The following is a 21,836-nucleotide window of genomic DNA, read 5'->3' as shown; positions in this document are numbered from 1 at the left end:
TTACCCCTTCATGGGAGGAGCTGAAAAGTCATATTGTCAAGAAGAATTTGTGGCCATTTTTGCAATCTATTACAAGAGCCTTTAATATGCATGGCACACAGTTGGTAGTCAAGGTGTTGTAAGACTTGAAAGGTAAATAATGCCAAATAATGCCATTGTCCAGCCCTTTCCCCACTGCCATTGGCACATTTATTTCCATGCCTCCCATCCATTGTTGGGATCTTTGAATTGGGCCAATACTTCATCGAGTGGTTTAGAAAGTTTATTGCCCTTGACAAATATAATGTTTTTGTGTTTGTTTGTTTTCCTGAGAGTTTCAGCTCACAATGGGCCACTTGGCCTAATTCATCTTGATGCTGAAGCTAGGCACACCTTGCTGGGACCCTTTTTCTGTTAAATCAGTCAGCCTTAGCTGGCCACACCTCCTCCTGCCAGTTGCTGCCACTTGGGTGCCCCCAGTGGCTTCTTCTTGCATAGCTCCATTCAAGATGTGAGATTCACCATGTAAATGGCCAAAACATTGGGTGGAATGGAGAGCCTGCCATGGGAGAGGTCTCCATGTAGTGGAAAGCCAGAGATGGAAAGAAAAGGAATAAACAAAAATTTTGTTTTAATTACCACCTAGATCTTGGAGCTGGTGAGTTCTTGCAAAATAAAGGTAATGCATATAAAAAAGAGTTCCATAGAATTAACAGTCAGATGCTGGTGGGCAAGGAGCTGTGCCATTCTCATTGAATAAAAATGGTGGAGTTGGAAAAGGTGGCAGGGTGTCCTGGCTGGATCAGCTCATCCAGGGCCTGGTAGGTGCCCACCACAAAGCCCACGAAACCCAGGATGCTGATCAGGGCGTCCTTGGCGATGATGTGGGGACTCAGGCCCTCTGAGTAGTAGGTGGTGATCTCCAGGAGGGGTGGGAAGATGAGGGCCAGGGCACTGCTGCTCACAGAGCCCACTAGGGAGAGGACCAGGTCCAGGCGGGGGATGAGGATGGCCAAGATGCCTGTGAGAGATGACACAGGATAGATAGATCATCCCAGGTTTAACCAAGCTGTTAAAGTTTGTTTTAACATCCTTTTCTTAAAACAGAAACCAGTTGTTTTTCATACATTCAGTTCCATACAGAAAAAGTTGAAAATCCTATAATACCCCAATCGTATTCTCTAGATGTTACACATTAAAAATTCAGTGTGTTTCCTTCCAATAATTTTTCAAATTTGTAAATTCATAAATTTGTGAGGAAAAAGTTCCGTGAAGAGGGCCTGCAAATTTAACTGACAATAGACACTTTAGTAAGAGAAAAGACAATGTTTATTTGGGGCTATGGAGCCTTCCGGTGAATTGACTCCTGGAGCAGCCAAAGATAGGGGCTCATATTCGCCTTTCGTAAGGTGAAAGGGAGGTGGGACAGTCTCAGATAAAGTTCACTTTAAGTAATGACTCAGTCTTTATTCTGGCTGAAAACCTACCAGAGAGGGAATGTATGGCAGCTTTGCTTTTCAGGAGGTCCTGCTTCATTTGGCAAAGGAAGTTTAGTTATAATTGTTTTTCTCCCTGTAGCTTCTATTTGTTCAACTGTTTTTATCTTAAAATAGTTTTGATGCCACTAAGGTACATTTTGAATCCATGCATATTCAACGATTAAGCTCTTAATAAGTAACACTAAGTAATAGTGCTGGAAACTGACCCAACTATTTAGGATGTATCAATGCCCAAAACAGACAAAAACTGAAAAAAAACAAGACAAAAAAAATCCACAACAACAGACTTACTTCCTAGCGCTAACATGGTAATAATTAACACGACTATGAGCACCTCTTGTAAACTTGAGGATGTAAATTATTTCTAGGAGAGGAGTCTTGGACTAAGATCGCAGGCTCTCTCTAAATGTATCTTCTACATACATGTCAGAAACATCTGACGAAGAAACATTAAAAAACAGATTTTGAAATCCTATTTTTCATATTTATATTTCTTGTCTAGTCTCCATTTATGTGTAGCTCTTCTCCAGATTCCTGAACCCTTGCTGCGAAAAGACTGCGACTAACAAGACTCACCAGGTATCATTTTCAACCTCTGTCCTGGAGGCAGAGGGTCTAGCTCTGGACTTACCGTATTTTTCGGACCATAAGACGCACTTTTTTCCCCCCAGAAGTGGGGGAAAAAGTCCCTGCGTCTTATGGTCCAAATATAGCCTACACATATACTTTAAAAAAAAAGTTTTTTTACTTGCCCGGCTCTGTGTGGTCTCTGTGTGCTTGCCCGGCTCTAAAATGGTTCTAAATGCTGCTGTTTACTTTACAGGGTTGATTACATGTGTTTATGACTGTGATGTTGGGTTTTAATGCACATAAAATATTTTAGGACACTATTTGTTTCAGAATCTTTTTTTCTTCGTTTCCCTTCTCTAAAAACTGGTGCGTCTTATGGTCCGGAGCGTCTTATGGTCCGAAAAATACGGTAGATTACTTGGGTTCAAATCTCACCTCTGGCACATCTTGGCCAAATACTTATTGCTCCCTGCTTTGGTGTTCTCATTTGAAAAGTAGGGTTTCTCATAATCCTACCTCATAAGAATTCCTGTAGTGACTTCTATAAAATATGGACTAAAAAAGAGCTTAGCACAGTGCCTGGCATACAGTAGATGCTTAATAAATATCAGTTCTTATTATGATTGCTATTTGATAAGATGTGCCATGTCCTCAGGCTGTCCAGCATCAGATCTGTTTTATTAGGTAGATGTAAGAATTAGCTTATCCCTGAGGCTTAAATAAATCACTATTTGCCAAGCCTTTTCCGGTCCTTGAAATACGGTAGTGCGCTGATTTCTGATAGCCCTCAGGAAAAGAGCAACACTGCTCTCTGTCTTCTACTCACATGTCAGGCAGACCATGGTGAAACGGATGGACAAATCCAGAAGCAGTGCCCAGCGCTTGGACACCCGGGAGATGGCGGAGGGGATGATGATTTCTGCAGGGACGTAGAACTGCAGGGCGTAGGAGAACAGGATGCCGGCGATGTAGAGGAGCTTGACCGACTGGTACAGCCTGAAGCACAAAACAGCCATGTTTTCTATGACCACCGGGCTCTGACACCCGGCCTCTTCAGAATATTAACCTCTGACCTTAGGACAGTCCCTCTGGCTGCAGTTTTCTTGTCTAAAGGTGATGGGGAGGGAACTTCTAAAAGCCAAGAGGGAGTCACAGCAGAGCACACAATGAGAATAGACTGAACCATCATGGATTTGAAAAGCAACAGTTGAGAGGGTCAGTTCTAAATAAAAAGAATCTTTAGCCTAGGTATACTAATATATAATACCTGAGCATGGGTATATATAACTGCTGAGCATGGATATATAACCTGTGTGTGTGTGTGTGTATGTGTGTGTAAATTTTAGATTTTAGCAAAGAGAGACTCAGTCCAGGGAGAGACAAGTGATGAGTGGCAAAGGCCAAAAACCCTGTGTCTAAGAGCCTTTGGTCCCTGTGATCTCTGACAATTCTTAGGAACTTTCTGGATTCTCCCCAAAGCTCTTGGCACAGTTCCTCAACAAATGCTTCTAGTAGGTTGTGAGAATTGCAGAATCCCAAATCCTTAGAGAAAGAGACAGTCTACAAATAGGGTTTGTGTGAGGCCTGGGGGCGGTGTGTGTGAGGTGATAAAAGGAGGGGTAAAATTACTTGTAGGCATCAGACTAGAAGCAAAGAGAATGTGTGATGGGGATATTGAGTTTTATCAAAGCCTTTTCTGACCTATGGAGATATGACATTTTTCCCTTAATCCATGACTGTGGTAGATGGATCAACCGTGTTTAATAAACCTATGTGCATATATGTATGTCTGAGTCTGTGTTTAGGCCATTCCTTAAAAAGCTAACTTCCACATTTTTGTGTTTCTTGCTCACAGTAGTCCTGATGCCTAGAATACCACTTACTCCATTTCCATCTGTCCCAAACCCCAGCGATTTCTTGAAATTCCCATCTTTTGAGCAGGTACTACATGCCAGATGCTTTTAACATGCCCAATTCAATCCCATGACAATTCTGCTTTATAGATGAGGAAACCAAAGGTCAGAGAGGTTAAGTAAATCACCCATGACCACAAGCCAGGAGGCAGTGTTACTGGGACCTGGACCAGGAGCGCCAGAGTTGTCCTTGCTTGGACAGAGTTGCCTTGTTAGACAACAAGATTCTCTGTTGTCCCATTGTAAGTTTCCAAGGCCTCTTTGCTCCTCTAGAGGGCTTCTTTTTCTAATCTGTGTTATAATTGCTTATTATACTATCTATCCCTCCCCCACTCCCACTGGATTACGAGTCAAGGAAGACAGTGAAGCTGAAATTTATAGTCTATTCCCATCAGCATACTCCATGCCCCTGTGTGTCCATACGGGCATCTGCATATAATTGGCCTGCAGTAAATGCTTGATGTATGACATCTATCAACTTAGGAAAGGTACCCCATTTAAGGCCAACTAAGCCTCCAATACCCCTTAAAAAGGAAGGCATCCTGGAGAAAATGTTCACAATGCAATATGGCTTTGTGTGTCCATTTAAATATGGCTCTGTTGAAGTCTGGCTCACCTAACAGTTGCTTGAATTGAGTGCATTTGAAGAAAACATCTTTCCAGTGGTCTTTCCCAACTGGTTCTTGTTTGACTACTTTTCATCTTAGGTACTCTGACATGGAGCTGGGCACCACAGGTTGTGGCAAGCAAAACTTAGTAATACAGCCTTTGCATATGTAATTGGTAATTTTTTATTTTAAATCCTCACCTGAAGATACTTTTCCATTAATTTTTAGAGAGAGTGGAAGGGAGGGAGAGAGATGGAGAAACATCGACATGAGAGAGACATATAAATTGGTTGTCTTCTGGGGATCGAGCCTGCAACTAAGGCACGTGCCCTTGACCAGAATCGAACCCGGGACCCTTCCATCTGTGAGCCGATGCTTTATCTACTGAGCCAAACAGGCTAGGGTCACAAATACAGTGGAAAGTGTTGCCACCCACCAACTCCTCTCTTTGCCTCTTGCCCTCCCCCAGACTTGTCCCTTTCCTCCTTAGGTGACCAAGGATTCTCACTTCTTTCCTTTCTCCCTAAATATGTCCTCCTCCGTTCTGAGCTAACAAGGCCTTACTCAACAGGAGAGGCTGTAGTTAAAGGAGGAACTCCCTGAACAGAGAACGCAGAGCCCAGGGCTCCAGCAAGGGCTCCACTTCTCCCTGGGGAGGCCCTCTAGGCCTCCGTGTGCCATCTATGGGAGGGAGGAGGAAGTGACCTACACGTTCCCACCTGGCCCTGAGTCCTCCCACCAAAGGACCCATAGAGTTACCAGCAGTTGGGCAGGTTAAGGGTTATGCTGGCCTTGATGTCATTCTGAAACTGCAGGTAGCCCAGGACCCCAAAGCCAATGTACAGGGCAGTGATGATGGCCATTCCCAGAGACAGGATAGCTTGGAAGCGGCGGGTATCCTTCATCTTGTTTTCCAGAGGCAGAACCTACAGAAATAACACAGTGTGAGAAGACAGCAGGAGAAAGAGGGCCATGAAGTAAAAAAAAGAAAGGCATTCCACTTCTGGATATATACCCAAAGGAACTGGAAGCAGGAACTTTAATGGATATTTGCACACCCACTGTTCATACAGCATAATTCACAATAGTGAAAAGTGGAAACTTTTTAGAAAAGTGTCCATGGATGGATGAATGGATAAACAAATGTGGTATATATACACCATAGAATATTATTCATCTTTAAAAAGGAAGAAAATTCTGGCACATGCTACAACATAGGTGAACCTTGAGGACATTATGCTAAATAAAATAAGCCAAACACAAAAGCACAAATACTGCAATGATTCCATTTATATGAGGTACCTGGACTAGTCAAATTCATGAAGTCAGAAGGTAGAATGATGGTTTCCAGGGACTGGAGGATGAGGAGAATGAGGAGTTATTGTTTAATGGGTAGAGTTTCAGTTTCTTGAGAGGAAAAGAATTCTGGACATGTATGGTCTTGATGGTTGCACAATAATGTGAATGTCCATCACATCACTAAATTATATGCTTGAAAATGTGAAGATGATAACTTGTGTTTGGTGTGTTCTACCACAACTAAAGAAGTCACAAGATGAACCCTGGACCATTCAGAGCTGGGAGGTCCCCTCAGGTTGTCCAGGACCAAGGAGCTCAGCTCCTTGGGGCAACCCTATCTGGGCAGATGCATTTTCTATGGCCAACATAGTCTTTAAGAAAATTGAATGACTATGAATATCTTTAGGCACAACATTCTTTCCCCATTCACCAAGGCCCCCTCTTTTGCTCACACTTACATATGCTTGCCTCCTCACCCACACTGCCTTCCAAAGGCATCCGAATCTGAGACTTCCAAATCTAGTGTATTCATCCCTCCCTGTACAGATGGGGAGGCTGCAGACGAGGGTTGTCCTCCAAAGTTCAAGAGCTTGCTTCTGCTCAGTTTTGCTTATACTCCTACAGCATTGGGTATGTGTGGTACTCAGTGGGAACTTAGCCTCTATGCCCTGGGATTGTTAATGCCTTTTTGTCCTACATGCATCTCCTCCCTGCCCCATGGACATGGGAACTGCATGAAAGGAGTGCTCTGTAGGGGTCACTGCTGTGCCTCGCCACTTCCTTCTGGGTGAGGGGCAGGTTCCCAGTGGCAGCAGGTATTCAGGAAAACATCCTGGGGGTTATGTGGAGAGCCAACAATCCACCCTGAGCTTCCCCACTTTGTAATACATTTTAGCTGCATACATTCTCCAGGCTAAAAATCTTTTCTTTAGGCCAGAACCAAGGAACTGAGACCCACAGAAACAAAACTGAATTATATTCTGTCTGTGAACTAGCAAGCCTACTCCTATAGAAATAAAAATATGTTCCCACAAAACCTGGACACAATGCTTATAGCAGCATTACTCATCGTCAACACCTAGAAACAATGTTAATATCCTTCTACAGGAGAATTGATAAATTGTAGTGTTGCTGCTACAGTGGATGCTCAAGAGATAGAAAGCAACGAGCTAATTGACCCATGCAACATTATGGATGATCCTAAATGCATCCAAGTGAAAGAAGCCAATCTCAAAAGGTTATGTACTGTATGATCCCCTGTATATTCTGGGAAAGATAAGGCAGTAGAGACAATGAACAGGAGGTGGTTGCTAGGGATTAATGGAGATGGGGAAGTTTTTTGTGGTGAGGGAATTGCTCTGTAACCCAATTGTGATGTTAGTATGACTCCATGCATTTCTCAAAACTTACAGCCCCCCTCTAGTTCCCCAAAAGTATTATATATAAATTAAAAGTAAACTTAAAAGTTATACACACAGCACTATCCTTCCTCAAGTGCAGAAGTAGAGACTATGTAATAACCTATCATAAGAATATGGTATTTTCTAGTTTAAAACTCCTTTATGTTTCATCAAATCCTGTCATTTAAATTGTACACCTCCATTTGCCTTGATTTTAAAAGGTTAGGAAACAAGTTGATATGAAGATACATGTTTAATAGATGTACTGGGACAAGAATAGATTTCTCTCCTGACTGCCTTCCTGTTGTAACCTGCTTTTCTCTTGCTGATGATAACTGACCCTATTGAAGCCAGAGGTTACTTTCTCCTGTGTGCACAGAAACCCAAAAACGCAGAGGTCACCCTCAGCACCAGGGAAATTTCATCCCAATTCAAACCTTACCAAGCCAATGCTTTCAAATGAAAAAACGGCTGTTCCAAAGAAGAGAGAGTAGGGTTTCCAACTTGTTACCAGTGGCAACTGGCTGGGATCTGGAATGTCCTATAGGAAAGAGATATGAGATAAGACATTAATCCTCAAAGCATGTTTGGGCTCCTTTAAGAGGGCATTCTGAAAGTAGACCTGAATTAAAAAAAAAAAAATTAAATGTCAAGTAATTTAGAAAACTTCAAAAGGAAGTAGGCAACAATCCAAGTTGATTTTAACACTGCACAAGAACAGAGCCAGAAGGAAAAAAATATCAAGGTATTGCCAAAGTATTGAATAATCTGTAGCTCATGAGGGAGTTTGGTTTATCAGAATCCAACAAAAGAAAGTCCTGCACACTACAGGTTAGTGCCAGCCTAAAGTGCTCAAGAACACTTTGTATAGTGGTTATGGGTATTGGAAAGTACTGTCTATAGTTACAGTGATATTCCAGGGAGCCCAAAGGAATTAGTTAAATATGAAAGTCTCTTCTTTTTCAATGAGCTACAAATTGAAGAGGAAGCCCTAGTTGGTTTGGCTCAGTGGATAGAGTGTCAGCCTGCGGACTGAAAGGTCCCGGGTTCGATTCCTATCAAGGGCACATGCCAGGCTTGTGGGCTCAGTCCCCAGTAGGGGGCGTACAGGAGGCAGCCCATCAATGATTCTCATTGATGTTTCTATCTCTCTCCTTCTCCCTTCCTCTCTGAAATCAATAATACATATTGATTTCATTTATAACTGAAGAGGAGGGAAATGTATGAAATAAATATGTTATGTACCCTGTGACCTAGAATGTGAAAATCATTACAGAACCATTCATCTCATCGAACAAACTCTGGAATTTAAGAACAAGAACCATAGGTAGCTATCTCATTAGAAAATTCAATTTTGTGGAATTTATCAATATTGCCTTAAGGAATATAAGACTTACTTATAGTTACCCCAAAATATTGGACTAATTTGTTATTATTATTACTAAATTCCTTTCTAATTCTGAAAGAGAAAAACATCTGAAAAGTATTAGGTATGACAAGGGGTTTCTGGGATTTAAATTTCTGTGCAGTCTTGTCCATTGTAAAATAAAAATTAGAAAGGCTAGAAAAGTAGGAAATTGAGGGAAAATCAATATGTATTAAGTCAACTTCAAAGATGTTATAATGTACATTGTGATAGATTGGCTTTTGGCCTTTCAAGAGTTTATTTATATCTCTGTGATAAAATATGAGGGCTTTTTTTTCTCTTGAGTGCCTGACGGTAATTTTGAGTGCCTGGAATTGTAGCCTAGAGTATGTAAGACTATACGGATGCAATTAGATAAGAAGATGCTGCTTTCTTTCTGCCTTTTGCTGCCACTCCAACCATTACAGGAATGATCTATTGTTCACCTATTAAGATGCTTTCCTGGCAAAGCATTTTTTTAAGCCAGAATTTGACACAAAACAATTATTAGAGAAGCAACATGCAAGAGAAGATATCCAGAAGAATGAGATTTCACAGAGACATCTTCGTGGAAGACATGTTACGGTGAGGCGGGTACTAGGCTGAACAATGAGGTAAACACTTACCTACACTCCGTGTTGGTGCCAGGTATCAGTCTATTATTGATTAAAGGCTCTGCCTCCTGCAGGAGTCAGGTGTGTGGTGTACACTAACCTTGGCAATGTACTGGGCGATGATGATCAAGCTGACCAGCATGCTGATGTTGGCCAACATAGAGAAGATGGACAGGATCCTGAGGTTCCCAAAGAGGACCAGCAGCATCAGGATGGGCAGGAAGCCAAGCATGTAGAGTCGAGAGTCTACTGTGGGTGTGAGAATCACTGTCTCATTGTAATGGCAATTGCTGGAGGTGCCATTAACAGCTTCCACCACCTGAGGAAAGAATGGCAAAAGCAAGTGGTAGAGTCAATACCTCTTCTGGTCACGTGATTACTCAGTTCTGGTCGCAGTCAAACTCCCTCCCACGGGGCTGGAATGTCTCACTTGAATTAGGGTAAATTTAGGAACTTCTTATTGTAAACCTTCTGTACAAGAGGCAGCACAATGCCGAAACCCGTTTGGCTCAGTGGATAAAGCGTCGGTCTGCGGACTGAAAGGTTCCGGGTTCGATTCCGGTCAAGGGCATGTACCTTAGTTGCGGGCACATCCCCAGTAGGGGGTGTGCAAGAGGCAGCTGATCGATGATTCTCTCTCATCGATGTTTCTAACTGTCTATCCCTCTCTCTTCCTCTCTGTGAAAAATCAATAAAAAATTTTTAAAAAAATAAATAAAATAAAATAAAATAACTAGCCCTAGCCAATTTGGTTCACTGGATAGAGCACTGGCCCTCAGACTGAGGGGTCCTGGGTTCAATTCCAGTCAAGGACATGTATCTCAGTTGCAGGCACTATCCTCAGCCCTTGTTGGGGCTCATGTGGGAGGCAACCAATCTATGTGATCCTTTCATATCCATGTTTCTCTCTTGCCCCTTCCTTTTTACTCTCTCTAAAAATCAGTGGGAAAATATCCCTCAGGTGAGGACAGACAGACAAACAAACAAACAAAAGAAGAAAAAGTAAAATTAACACAAAATAACTATTTATATTGCTATCACAAGCTTTTGGAAACTCAGCATCCATTCCTCCTGATTTTGATTTATTTTTTGTGAATTCTCTCTCACCCAGACACAACCTGGGAGGACTGTAAGTCACAATCATAGAACTAAAGGACAGGCCTTTGACTCAAACTAGGGCATTCACCATCTCTCCCTGCAACCTGAATCTAAACAACTAGCAAAATGACGAAACGGGAATAGAAAAAGAATAGGAAAAAATTAATTCTGTCAAGGGATCCCTGAAGAGACCATGTCAGTTCTATGTATATCTCCTTAACTGCCCTGGTTCCTGTTCTTTTCTGAGACCCATTTTATTTATTTATTTGTTTGTTTGTTTGTTTGTTTATTAGCTTTTTTTGTTATTTTGGAAATTCGCCAATATTCCTCTACTACACTTTTTTTTTTTTTCTTAAGTACATATTGGAGCCTTCCCTCACCCGCACATTTCTACCTGGTAGTTCACAATGAAGTATCCCAACCTCAGAGTGTTGTTAGTAGTGTCCTGACCTGGCACCAAAATATCATATTTATATTTAACTTTTTATACGCTTTAGAACACATTCCACTGAGCCTGCAAACTCAAGACAATACTTGCTTTGTCTCTAGACAGATGATAAATAAAGTCCTGCTGTGCTTGCCTTGTCTCTAGACAGATGATAAAGTTCTGCTGATATCAGATTGATTTCCAAGCAGCAATCTGGCAATGCGCTTTGAAAGCCTTCAAACAAACTCTTTGATCCTTTACTTTTACTTTCAGAAATATATACTAAGGAAATAAAGGAGCGTACTAAGGCTTGTATGGATTATAATAGATTATGAATAAAAGGAAACAAAATATCTAACAATAGAAGTCATGGTCAATCTGTGTGATGAAATACTGTAACCTATTAAAAATTACATTTAAAACTGTAAGGCAATTGCAAATTGCTAACCAGTTAATAATAAATTAAAACAATAATCGTAAGTAGTTGCACTAGACTAATTTTGCTTTGTTTTCAGAAGCAATATTACATAGTGTTTAAGAACTTGCGCTATGATATCAAAAGGCCTGCAAACTTTTTATTGATTTGAGAGAAAGAGAGAGAGATACAGATGTGAGAATCATAGATCAGTTGCCTCCTACATGTCCCCCGATGGGGGATTGAGCCTACAACTTGGGTATGTGCCCTGACTGGGAATCAAACCCACCACCTTCTAGTGTACAGGATAACACTCCAACCAGCTGAGCCACATCAGCTTGGGCAAAAGGCCTGCCTTGTTAACCATGTCTCTGTGACCTTATATACATTAATAGAGTGTATAGCACCCATTTTCTCATCAATATCTATTCTGAAAAGGTCATGGAGAGAATTAAATGAAAGCATATAAAATGTTCAGCACTGTACCTGACACATAATAGAAGCTAACTTTGAATGCTTACTATATTTTTCCTTTCTAATTTTTTTTACATTTTCTACTTCTGATATTACCATAAACAGAAAAGACCCCTAAAGAATGATTTTCTTTTTTTAAGCTCATCGATTGACTAAGGATGGCCTCTGTTATTACTCATATTATTTTGATCAAATTGCTACAAGAGAAACTTCTGGGTTAGATTAAAAGAATTTACTGGGGACAAGAACTGTAAAGATTGAGCAACTAAGGGTAGATAAAGATGGTCCAAAGAAAATTAGGTATTACTGGAAAAGACCCATATCAATGTTAGGAGAGTTAAGGATGATTAAGCTTTAAAGCAAGATTTTTTTAATTTTAGAGAACAAACGAGGAAAAGTCCAAGAGTACTGTGGGGAAAGTAACCACTTCTAGAAATCTGCAGATGAGTGAACTGGGGGAAGTCTGGATTTTTTGACAGCATCTAGTTTAACTTTCTTTTTACATTAATGAGGACACTAGGACCCCCAAAAGCAGCAGCCATTTGCTAACAACTAATGGAGGATCCTCCTTTTCCAAGTCTCTTACCCTCCCACCTTCTCTAGAAGACTCTACCTGCTTTAAATTATCAGCCAGAAACACAATGTACACACAGCAGAAGCCCATCTGGGTGAATATAAGGAAGAAGCTCACCATATGCCTGGAAGAGAAGAGAGAGAGAGAAAGAACACTTGTTAAAAAAAAAAGAGTTGGCTTGTCATATCCATTTCTTGCCCCAGGGGTTGGTGGCCTTGTATCAGCACCCTTGGTCATGCCACCACAATCAACAATGGGGCAGTAGTAAGACGTGAAGTAACAATAGTTCTTTTATAAATATGTTTCTCAATCACCCTCACATTCTCAGCTCGGCAAGTGGTAAAGTTCTTCACAGTCAGGAACTTCTCCCCACCTGGCTCTGAGGCATTTTTGTAACTGATACTAACTAATGTAGGGCAGTAGACACAGTGTTTTTATTAGCTATTATTAATATTTAAAACTTTTTCTATGTGGGCAAAGGAAAAACACATGGTCCCTTCCTCTGGTGGTTTATAGACTAGTGGGCAAGATGGACCAAAAAGAATATAGCTCTAAGGGCTATGGTAAAAAGGGCTTTTTACACAAATTATAGAACAGATAGCCTTCTTAAAAACACCAATACCTGAGTGAGAATCTCTGGAGAAAGGGAAGAAAGAGATAAAAGTCGAGAAGAAGGAGGAGATGGAGAGAAAGAAGTGAGAAAAGAGCATTTCAGCAGAAGGTTTAGACAGATTTCTCTAGCTGCTATGTGGAGAATACATTGAGGGAGGAAAACGAAGGATGGGAAGATTGCATAGAGATTCTTACAATAATGGGTGTGAAAAATGGCAGCAGCCTGAACAAAGATGTGACCATTAGGATGAAAACACTGAAACATTTTAAGAGGTACTAGGAAGCTAGAACTTATAGAACCCAGTTGGGGAAAGGAAAAGGCCTAAGGTGGTGATAGGTTTTTAGCTTGGGCAACAAAATGAAGTAGGATGTTCAGAAGGAAGAGGAGTTTTTTAGGGGGGAAGGAAATAAATTACACATTCAGTATTTGAATTGTTGAGTGTGGGGGTTCCTACAGGAGACAACTGTGTATTAAGGTCTGGAAACTATTGATTTTTCAATAATGGATAAAGCCTTGAGAAGGCAAATTAGCAAGCAAGAATCTGCAAAGAGAAAAAAAAGAAGGCAGCATTCAACCCTTAGAGAACACCAGCATTAAAAGGAAGGATAGAAGAAGAAAAAAAAAATTCCACAGCAAATGCAAAGGAGTGGCCAGAGAGGTGGGCAGGAAACTGGGACAAAAATCGTCTAATAGACGCAAAGAGAAGAGAGAATGTTTAAAGAAGAGAATAGCCAATTGGACCCAGTTTCAGATCTACTGCTTGAAGCACCTCCTGGCACATTGTGGGCATTCAATAGATATCTGTCGAATAACCAGATGTTGAATATGAGATAGGATGGTGGCTAGAAGATGGTGTAAGGTCCAGGAAACTCTATTAATTTATATGATCATTTTTGAGATGGAGATACACGAACACATTCAAGTGTTGAGAGGGGGCGTTCAAAAAAGTTCAAATTATGGGAGAGGAGATGATTCGTGAAGCAATATTTCTAAAAAAGAGCAGGAAAAGCTACTTTATATGCTCAATGAGTAGAATGATTTGAGGGGCTGTGACAGGCAAAAACCTACTCTTGGTGGCACAATTGGGAAAATTCTGGCAGGGCACACCTCAGGTACTGCAGTTTGGGGTTGAAGGTATCATAGTTCAAGGGAGCTAGACTTTGACAGTTGAGATGGTGCTCAGAAAAAAAAAGTAGAGATATAGGGTGGGTATAGTCCTGAAATCAGAGACAAAAAACAAGTTTAGTCCCAAGTACCAGAGGATAGAGGGTGTTGCCTGGTTCTCTGTTATCCCTGAAAGGTAAAAAGGTGGGCCCTGCAGAAGGAAGACTTCAGCTCACTGAAGGGTCATGAACCTATTGGTCTTTTTCTCTCTCTCCTTCTCACTATAAACTCTCTCCCTAAGAGACCTCTTCTGCTCCCTGGCTTCTGGGCTGATCAGTTCTGCATCTTCTGCATGAAGATAGGTATAAACCTATACATACAACTACCCACTTGATATTCCCACTTGAATATCTCCCAGGCACCTCAGGTACAACTTGTCCAAAACAGAATTCATCAGAAATCTAAGTCAACTTGGACTTTTCCCTTTTCCCACAACCTCAAAACCCAAATCATGACCAAATTCATTTTTTTTCTTCCATTTCCGCTGCCATCAGCTTGGTCCCAGCCATCACGACCAGCTGCCTGGACTCTGACCATAGTATCCTTATGGGTTTGACTAATCTATTCTTGCTCCTTTGCAGTCTATTCTCCTTCCTGAAGCCAGACAGATCTTTAAACAATGCAAATGTAATTACTTCCTGAATAAAACCTTAAATTACTTCCCTTTCTTAAAACCAATGGTGTCCTGGTTGCTTTAAGAAAAAAAGAAAAGAACATAACGTTTAAGAATGTCTAAAATGTACAGCTAGATGAGTCCCTGGATCCTTCTTTAGCTTCATTTCCCTGACTTTCAACACTCAAGTTACCTGGTCTTTCTATTCCTTGAAACTGCCACTTCCTGCTTCAGGACCTTCAGCTGTTGCTTTTCCTACTTCCTGGAAGGCCCTCGAGGCTCCCGCCCATTTTCCCACAGATAATTCCTCACTCTTAAGAACTTCCTTTAGAACTCATCACCACTGTTTGGCCTAGGAATTCCGCCCAAGCCCACACCCATCTCCTTACCTGCTTGGTAGCAGCTACTTCTTTCCTTCATTGTACTTACCCAGTGGTTTTTAAGTAACCATGTCCTAAACTGTTTAACACCCGTCTTTCCCACTGGACTATGAGTTCTGTGAGGGCAAAGCCTTGTCTGTCTTGCTCCTCACAGTATTTCTAGGGCCTGGTACGTGGTAGCAACTGGATAAATGTGATTTAATAAAAAAGTGAAGCCCTGGTCAGCTAGCTCAATTGGTTAGAGCACATGTGTCAAACACAAGGCCCGCGGGCCAAATCCATCCCGCCAGGCCTTGCGTTAGAGCATTGTTCCAATCCTCTAAGGTTGTGTGTTCGATCTCTGGTCAGGACATATATAAAAAGCAACCAATGAATGCATAAATAATTATAACAACAGATTCATGTTTCTCTTTCTCTCTCCCTTTTTCTCTCTTAAAAAAAAATCAATAAAAAAGTGAATACTATTGCTGAAACCAGTTTGGCTCAGTGGATAGAGCGTTGGCCCGTGGACTGAAAGGTCCCAGGTTCGATTCCGGTCAAGGGCATGTATCTTGGTTGCGGGCACATCCCCGTTGGGGGTGGGTGTGTGCAGGAGGCAGCTAATCAATACACCTCTCTCTCATGGATGTTTCTAACTCTCTTCTTCTCTGTAAAAAATCAATAAAGTATTTTTTTTAAAAGTGAATACTATTAAAGCATATAGCAAAGGATGAACAACACCCTGTCACTGGAGGTATACAAGGAGGGCCCTGGATCAGAAAGGTTGCCAATGAACCCTTCCATGTGGAGAGTCCAACATTCTGTGCTGTGAGAGCCAGCTTTCCAGGGAAGAAGGCGTGCCTGATGGCCACATTCCTCCTCCTGTATCTTACCCCACTTCTAGCAAAGCCAGGACACGTTACCTTCCCCAGTGAGCGTGGTCCCGGAGCCAGGTATTGGGGCTGGCCTCTAATCCATGCATCACTGTATCCCCATAATCCAAAAAGGGTTTGTTAAGCCTGCAGGAGAAAGTGCATACACAGTTTCTGAGAAGCAATTTAACCTGAGATCAAATACTAAGAAGTCAGGATACACAGAGCAAGGCAGGGCCCAGCTGGAGTGGAAAGAACACTGGGGCAGTGACCAAAATTCTAGTTCTGACTTTGCCACCTGGTAGTATTTCCTTGGTGGCTTGTTTTCCTTACCTGTCAAGGGCAGTAATCACTATATAATACACACTTTGTACGGGTACAGTGGCTTTTATATCATGATCCCATTGGGCCCACATGACAATACTCTGAGGCAGAGTTAGACATGGTTTGTTTATACTCAATTTACAGGTGAGTCAAGAAGATACTCACAATGGCCTGATTGACAGCACCTAGTGAGTCACACTCACCTTACCTACCTGCCCCTCAATGCTTTTCTTTTTCTTGGCCTTGTTGGAAGCAATGAACTCTTATTATGTGGAGGATGTCTGGGGATGTCCCTGAGGACAGGGTACCAAAGGAATTGACACAAGGGCGCTGCTTTCCTCACCTGTGGCAGAAGCGCTGGGCACACCTGACCAGGATGTGCATACAGTGCCAAGTGATGAGGCCCATTGCCAGCAAACTCAGCGGGCCTAGCTGCAGAAAAGGGGAGCGAAGGGACAGGGGAAGAGAGGAGGATGAATTGTAAAGAATGCTGTGGGAGGCATTTGGTAAGTGCAGATATTCAGGACTCAACGAACTTCTAGCAACTCTGGTTTGCAAGCCTTATTTTTATTTTTTATTTTTTTTTAGCAGCAACAGCTATTCTTTCTGAGATAATCTCAAGGAGTACTCCAATAAAAACAGGAAGCAATGACAATGGGGAGTAGGGGACCAGGATTCTGACCTTTAGTGGCCTCTGAGGCATCCCCGAAAATGAGTGCTCTGTAGAGCACAACTGGAGAGGGATAGTCCAATCCCTGCATTCTACAAGGGAGGAAACTGAGGCCTGGAGAGTGGACAAATAACTTGCAAAGGCCACTCAAAAGTCTGTGGCAGAGCCAGAACTCACACCCAGACTAGATGTCTAGACCCAAAGTCTGGACCAAGTTGCCTTCCAGAAAGACAGCTCACTGCAAACGGTTATAAACCCTTAGAGCCTCTCCCCCAGCTCCCTACTACACCCAGTCGTATTGGCCCCACCGACAGCAGCCCTTCTTACCAGGAGGCCTGCGTTCTTCACAGCCAGGGGTAGTCCCAGGATCCCAGTGCCCATGTTGCATTTCACCAGGTGAATCAAGGCCTGGAATGCTCTAAAGGAGAGTTAAAAAACAAACAAACAGGACGGTCTGGGTGTGTGGCGGTGAGGAGATCCAACAGACATTGCCCTCCAGCATACCAACACTGAGTTAAGGTGGATAGGTGAGCTCCTAGCTATCTCTCAGTCCCCTTGGCCTTGCCTGGCACCTCCGAGTCTTCTGCAGAGTGACCAGCCATTCTGGTTTGTCCAGAGCAGTCCTGAATTTAGCAGCTGACATTCAATCTATGCCATTATAACACTTACTATATAACAGACATTATGCTGGGTATTTTACATGTATTTTCCTATTTAATCCTCTTGTCAAAGCAAGGAAGCAGATGAGGAAACTGATAGAAGTTTCTTTTTAATGATGTGTCAGAGGATATACTGGGGAGCCAGGATTTGAACTCAGGACTGCTTCAGAGTCCCTGTTCTTCACCCCACTTCTACTGGACTGCTTCCCTGGAAATAGGCCCAGACAGATGAGTAAAGGGGCACCCCACTTCACAACCAAGGACACTGAGATTCAGAGTGGGAAGCAAATATCCCAATGTCATAAAATGAGTAGCAGAATCAGGATTGAATTCAGAGAAAGGAGAAAGGGGCACGCAGCAAAGAAATCATTGTTACTTCTGAATAAATAGGTCAGATGACTTGGGTCCTCAGATGAAGTCTGTTAGGACAGGGTCATTTGGGGATTGAGCTCCAGAGGGTTTTTCCCGCTCAGGCCAGGACATCAAGCTGAGGAATGGCATGACTCCTCTCATCCCAACACAAACACTCAGACCTTTTCTTTCTTTCTCTCTTTTTTCCTTTCTCTCTCCCTTTCTCCCTTCCTTCCTATTGATTTCAGAGAGGAAGAAAGAGAAACATCAATGATGAGAGAGAATCAGTGATGAGCTATCTCCTGCACACCCTCCACTGGGGATGGAGCCCTTCAAGACCCTTTCCTTGAAGACCAGAGGACAAGATCTACACCTCCAGAGATAAAGTTCCAGGGAAGTACCCTTTCTGTTGATGAATTTCACAGCAACCTACTTTGGTACCTCTTTGCACCTGGACCAGGTTTAAACCAAGGTGAGTATTGAATTTACATCCACAACTTAGAAACCTTGGAACACGCCCCTCCTTGCCCTCGGCAGGACAGCCTTTCAGAGAGGAGATTTATAAAGAATAGCAGAGGTATTCTGGAAGGAGCCTGGTCTCTGAGGTTGGACAAACCAGGGATTAAAACCCAAGTCCACATTGCTGACTCTGTAAATGTTTGGAGGAATGAATTTTTGAAATAACTGCTCCAAACACCCACACTTTATGGTAATCCCTAACTTCTCTAGCTTCCTAAAGATCTGCCCATTAATTTAAGGGATGAAGAAAACCATTGGGGGAGAAAGAGAGTGAGAGTCTGTGCATGCCTTTCTCTCTCCCTCTGGGTGTCAGCTTCACTGACAGAGCACAGTGCCCTGTGACCCTCCAATGATGTCCTGTTTTGCAACTAGAAAAAAGTCAAGGGTTCACTTTGGAAATTTCTAACCAGAGGACTTAGGAAATCAGGACCTAACTTTGGGCAATTCAGCCAGTTTAAGAACATAGACAGTGGGATGACTTGTGCAAAGCAATGGGCTGGAAGGCAGGAAACCTGGGTTTTAGCCCTACCTCCTTTGGTCACGTTGGACCAGCCATCCTATTCTCAGCAGCCAGCACTTTTGGACACTGCACTTGGGGCTTTATGTGCAATTCTCCTTCCCGGGAAGAGCAAACTGTCACCTCAAAGGGCTCTGTCACTTGCTTAAGCTGGTAAGCAGCTGAGTGGGGACTGGAACTCACATCAGCTGATCCCATAGGTACCATTCTCACCAGACTTGTTTTACTACTTCCCTCCAAGCCAGAGGGGTCCTCTAGTTTTCACATATTTATTTCTTTGATTCTTAAGTGCTGAAATTGCCACCAAACCACGTGTCAGTTCAGGACACAAGAGCTAGCTGGCTCCCTCAGGGCCTCTGATTGAGAAATACCCCCACTCAGCATGGATTGCCTCCCCTTCCGCCCCCCAAGTCTAGAGAGCTCATGCTCAGTGTCAGGCATTCTTAGCAACCTTCAGAACTAGCCCGGGGGCAATTAGAACCCTCAGGCTCTTTCTTTAAGAGTGATGTCCAGGTGAGTGTATCCATCCCTCATCCCTCCAGTGCCCTGCAGGGCAGTGGAAAGGGCTTTGACTGCTCCTTATAGTAACTTCTCCCTCCTTTTGCAACTACCCTAGCCCCATCACCCCTTCAGAGTGAATTTCCAAAGCAGCCTCCTTACATTCACACTGGCATCGATTTCTTTGTTTTGCATATGGGGAAACTGAGGCTTAGGGAAGTCTAGGAGCAGGTGCTGTTTCTACAATACCAATGGTAGTTAGGTGTCTAGTCAGGTGCAAAGCCCAACTCTTAAAGCAGCAGAGCTGTCCACCACTGTGCGGGGACCCCCCTCCCCCCCCATTTCTTCTAAGTGAACTAGCTGCTCTGCTTGAGTGGTGGAGGCCTAGGGAGCTGGAGCCCTGTAGCTTGGCTTTCCAGCCTAAACCTTCAGTAGGCCCCTGCTTGTCAAGGTTTGAAAGCCTCATGAGTGACCCTCCCCAACCCTCCCAAGTCACACCCCAGGGCAGTGGGAGAAACAGGGCTCTTCCACACACGGTGCTTTGGATGTCATCGCTGCAGGCAGGTATCCTCTTCTCTTTCAAGAAGTGGGGTATTCTGCCCTGTTCCCCAACATGATCAAAACAGGCCAGGAGCACACACAAAAAAAGCTAACTTTAGGGCCAGCACTGGATTCCAGCCCCCACCCTGCCAATGATCCAGTGTATGGCCTGGGATAACTGAGCCTCAGTTTTCCCACCTGCACGTGTTGGAGGCTAGTTCACCATATTGTCAGGGCTTTCCGACAGTCACCACTCTTGACCCTTTTAAGTTCTCAACCTAACGCAGCCTACAGCTGCCCCTTTTACCACCTGGGTCAGACAGCCCACCCACCCACCCTGATCCCAGGGTTTCTGCTGATGCAGGCTTCCAGGCAGGAGGGCGGACATGGGATGGGAGGAAAGCGCACTCACGTTATGCCGTTCGTCTTCTCCAAGAGCGGCAACTCCGATGGGCTCCCATCCAAGAAACCAGAGTTTTTGTTCTTGGCACTTTTGAGAGGTGACCTGAGGTCCAGTTTTAGGTCAACAACTCCCTGGGGATCCCCGGCATGCTTCGTTCCAGGCATGGCTGCTTCAAAAAGAGAGGGCCGTGGGTGATGAGGAGGGCTGCATTAGGAGGAGGCGAGCAGGGAGGCGTCTAGTCAGGTGCAAAGCCCGACTCAGTGGCTTGTCCCTTACTAGCAGGCTCTGGCCAAACTGGGGTGAGGCTCCACCCACCTCCCCCAGAGAGTGCTCCGGGCCCAAGAAGCAGTGGAAGAGAAGCCAACTGGGAGGAGGAGGAGAAGAGGGGAGGGATTGGGGATGGGAGTCGTCATCCACCCTTATCTAACAATGAATAGTAATGGCAACAGCGACTGATCATTTCAATAACTATTGTTTATTAAGCACTAAGGGATAGATACTCTTTCTGAGTGCTTTACCTATATTTCCTCAATTAACCCTATAAATTAAATAATGAGGAAATCAGGCTCTAAATTAAAGGAACCTGCCTAAGTTCAGAAACCTAGAGAGTGAAAGAGTAGGGACCAGAGCCCAGCTCTCCACGCCTTTTAACGGGTGGCTGTTTCAGGCATTCTGAGAATATGCACGCACACTCCCGCTTCCGTGGTCATCCCAGGGCAGGGCTGCTCGAAGGTGTCCTTTGGGAAGCTGCCCTTCCTGCCAAAAATAGTTGGGGGAAAAGAAGTAATCACTCACTCACCTCCAACTGCGTCTCAGCTTCTGTGAGGCTCCAGGGAGACAGCAGCGGAAATTCTTTGTGGAAAGTGGGGAGAGGCAGAGATTGTACAACCCCCAGTCAAATGTCACTGGGCAGCACGCAGGGCCCTGGGCCGGAGAGGGTGTGATTTGCCTAAGGTCACGCATGTCCTTCTCACTAGAACACTGCCAACAGAGAGGACCCTGGGGGTTTCTCTGGGGTTGCGCCCTGTCATCATGCCTGCTTCAGCAATGGACCAAACGGGCCAAATGTTCTCCTCCCTCAAAATTATAGCGTTTTATTGGAACCACACCACGCCCTGTGCCACCACCTCATGTGCCAAGAGCTTTGCTTAAATAGTTCACAGCTAACTGGTAGCATTCTAGACAGATTTTTCTGGTCCCCTCCCTTCCATGGGAACCTTTCCAAGGTCCAGATTTGTAATTTTGTATTCTCTTCCTTTAAGGAGCCCTCTCTACCCCTTACCTTTACCCCAACCTCCACCCCAATGGTGTAAGCTTCAGACGCCACAAAGCCTGGCTACTTCTATGCACATCATTGTTATTTTGCTTTTACAGATGTGGAAACTAAGGCTCAAGTACTAGTAGAGAACAGCTTGTTCAAGGTCACAGCTAATCCTCAGCAGATCTTGAACTCCCTAGC

At 43.5% G+C, this 21,836-nt stretch overlaps 1 protein-coding gene across 1 annotated transcript; it reads right to left on the bottom strand.

Annotated features, from left to right (window-relative positions):
• Nucleotides 1-446: 446 nt before the first annotated feature.
• SLC36A2 (solute carrier family 36 member 2) lies at nucleotides 447-20,626 on the bottom strand. Its single transcript, XM_036423367.2, has 10 exons — nucleotides 20,387-20,626; nucleotides 17,218-17,308; nucleotides 16,564-16,652; nucleotides 15,948-16,043; nucleotides 12,315-12,399; nucleotides 9,388-9,606; nucleotides 7,711-7,809; nucleotides 5,329-5,495; nucleotides 2,875-3,044; nucleotides 447-1,000 (listed from the first exon to the last, which is right to left on the bottom strand). The coding sequence occupies exons 1-10, from the start codon at nucleotides 20,539-20,541 to the stop codon at nucleotides 729-731; spliced, it is 1,443 nt and encodes a 480-aa protein (XP_036279260.1). The 5' UTR covers nucleotides 20,542-20,626; the 3' UTR covers nucleotides 447-728.
• Nucleotides 20,627-21,836: the final 1,210 nt, after the last annotated feature.

Source organism: Pipistrellus kuhlii, unplaced genomic scaffold, assembly GCF_014108245.1.
Source record: "Pipistrellus kuhlii isolate mPipKuh1 unplaced genomic scaffold, mPipKuh1.p scaffold_m20_p_8, whole genome shotgun sequence".
NCBI classification, from domain to species: domain Eukaryota; kingdom Metazoa; phylum Chordata; class Mammalia; order Chiroptera; family Vespertilionidae; genus Pipistrellus; species Pipistrellus kuhlii.
The sequence above is the reverse complement of the archived record's forward strand: the minus strand, read 5'-3'. Positions and strand labels throughout refer to the sequence as shown.

Coding starts and splice junctions, on each gene's coding strand:
- SLC36A2 (XM_036423367.2), bottom strand. CDS start 20,541: ATGCCTGGAACGAAGCATGCCGGGGATCCCCAGGGAGTTGTTGACCTA. Junction 16,044..16,563: donor GCCCAGCGCTTCTGCCACAG/GTGAGGAAAGCA, acceptor TTTCTCCTGCAG/GCTTAACAAACCCTTTTTGG. Junction 9,607..12,314: donor TGGCTGATAATTTAAAGCAG/GTAGAGTCTTCT, acceptor TTCTTTCCTCAG/GTGGTGGAAGCTGTTAATGG.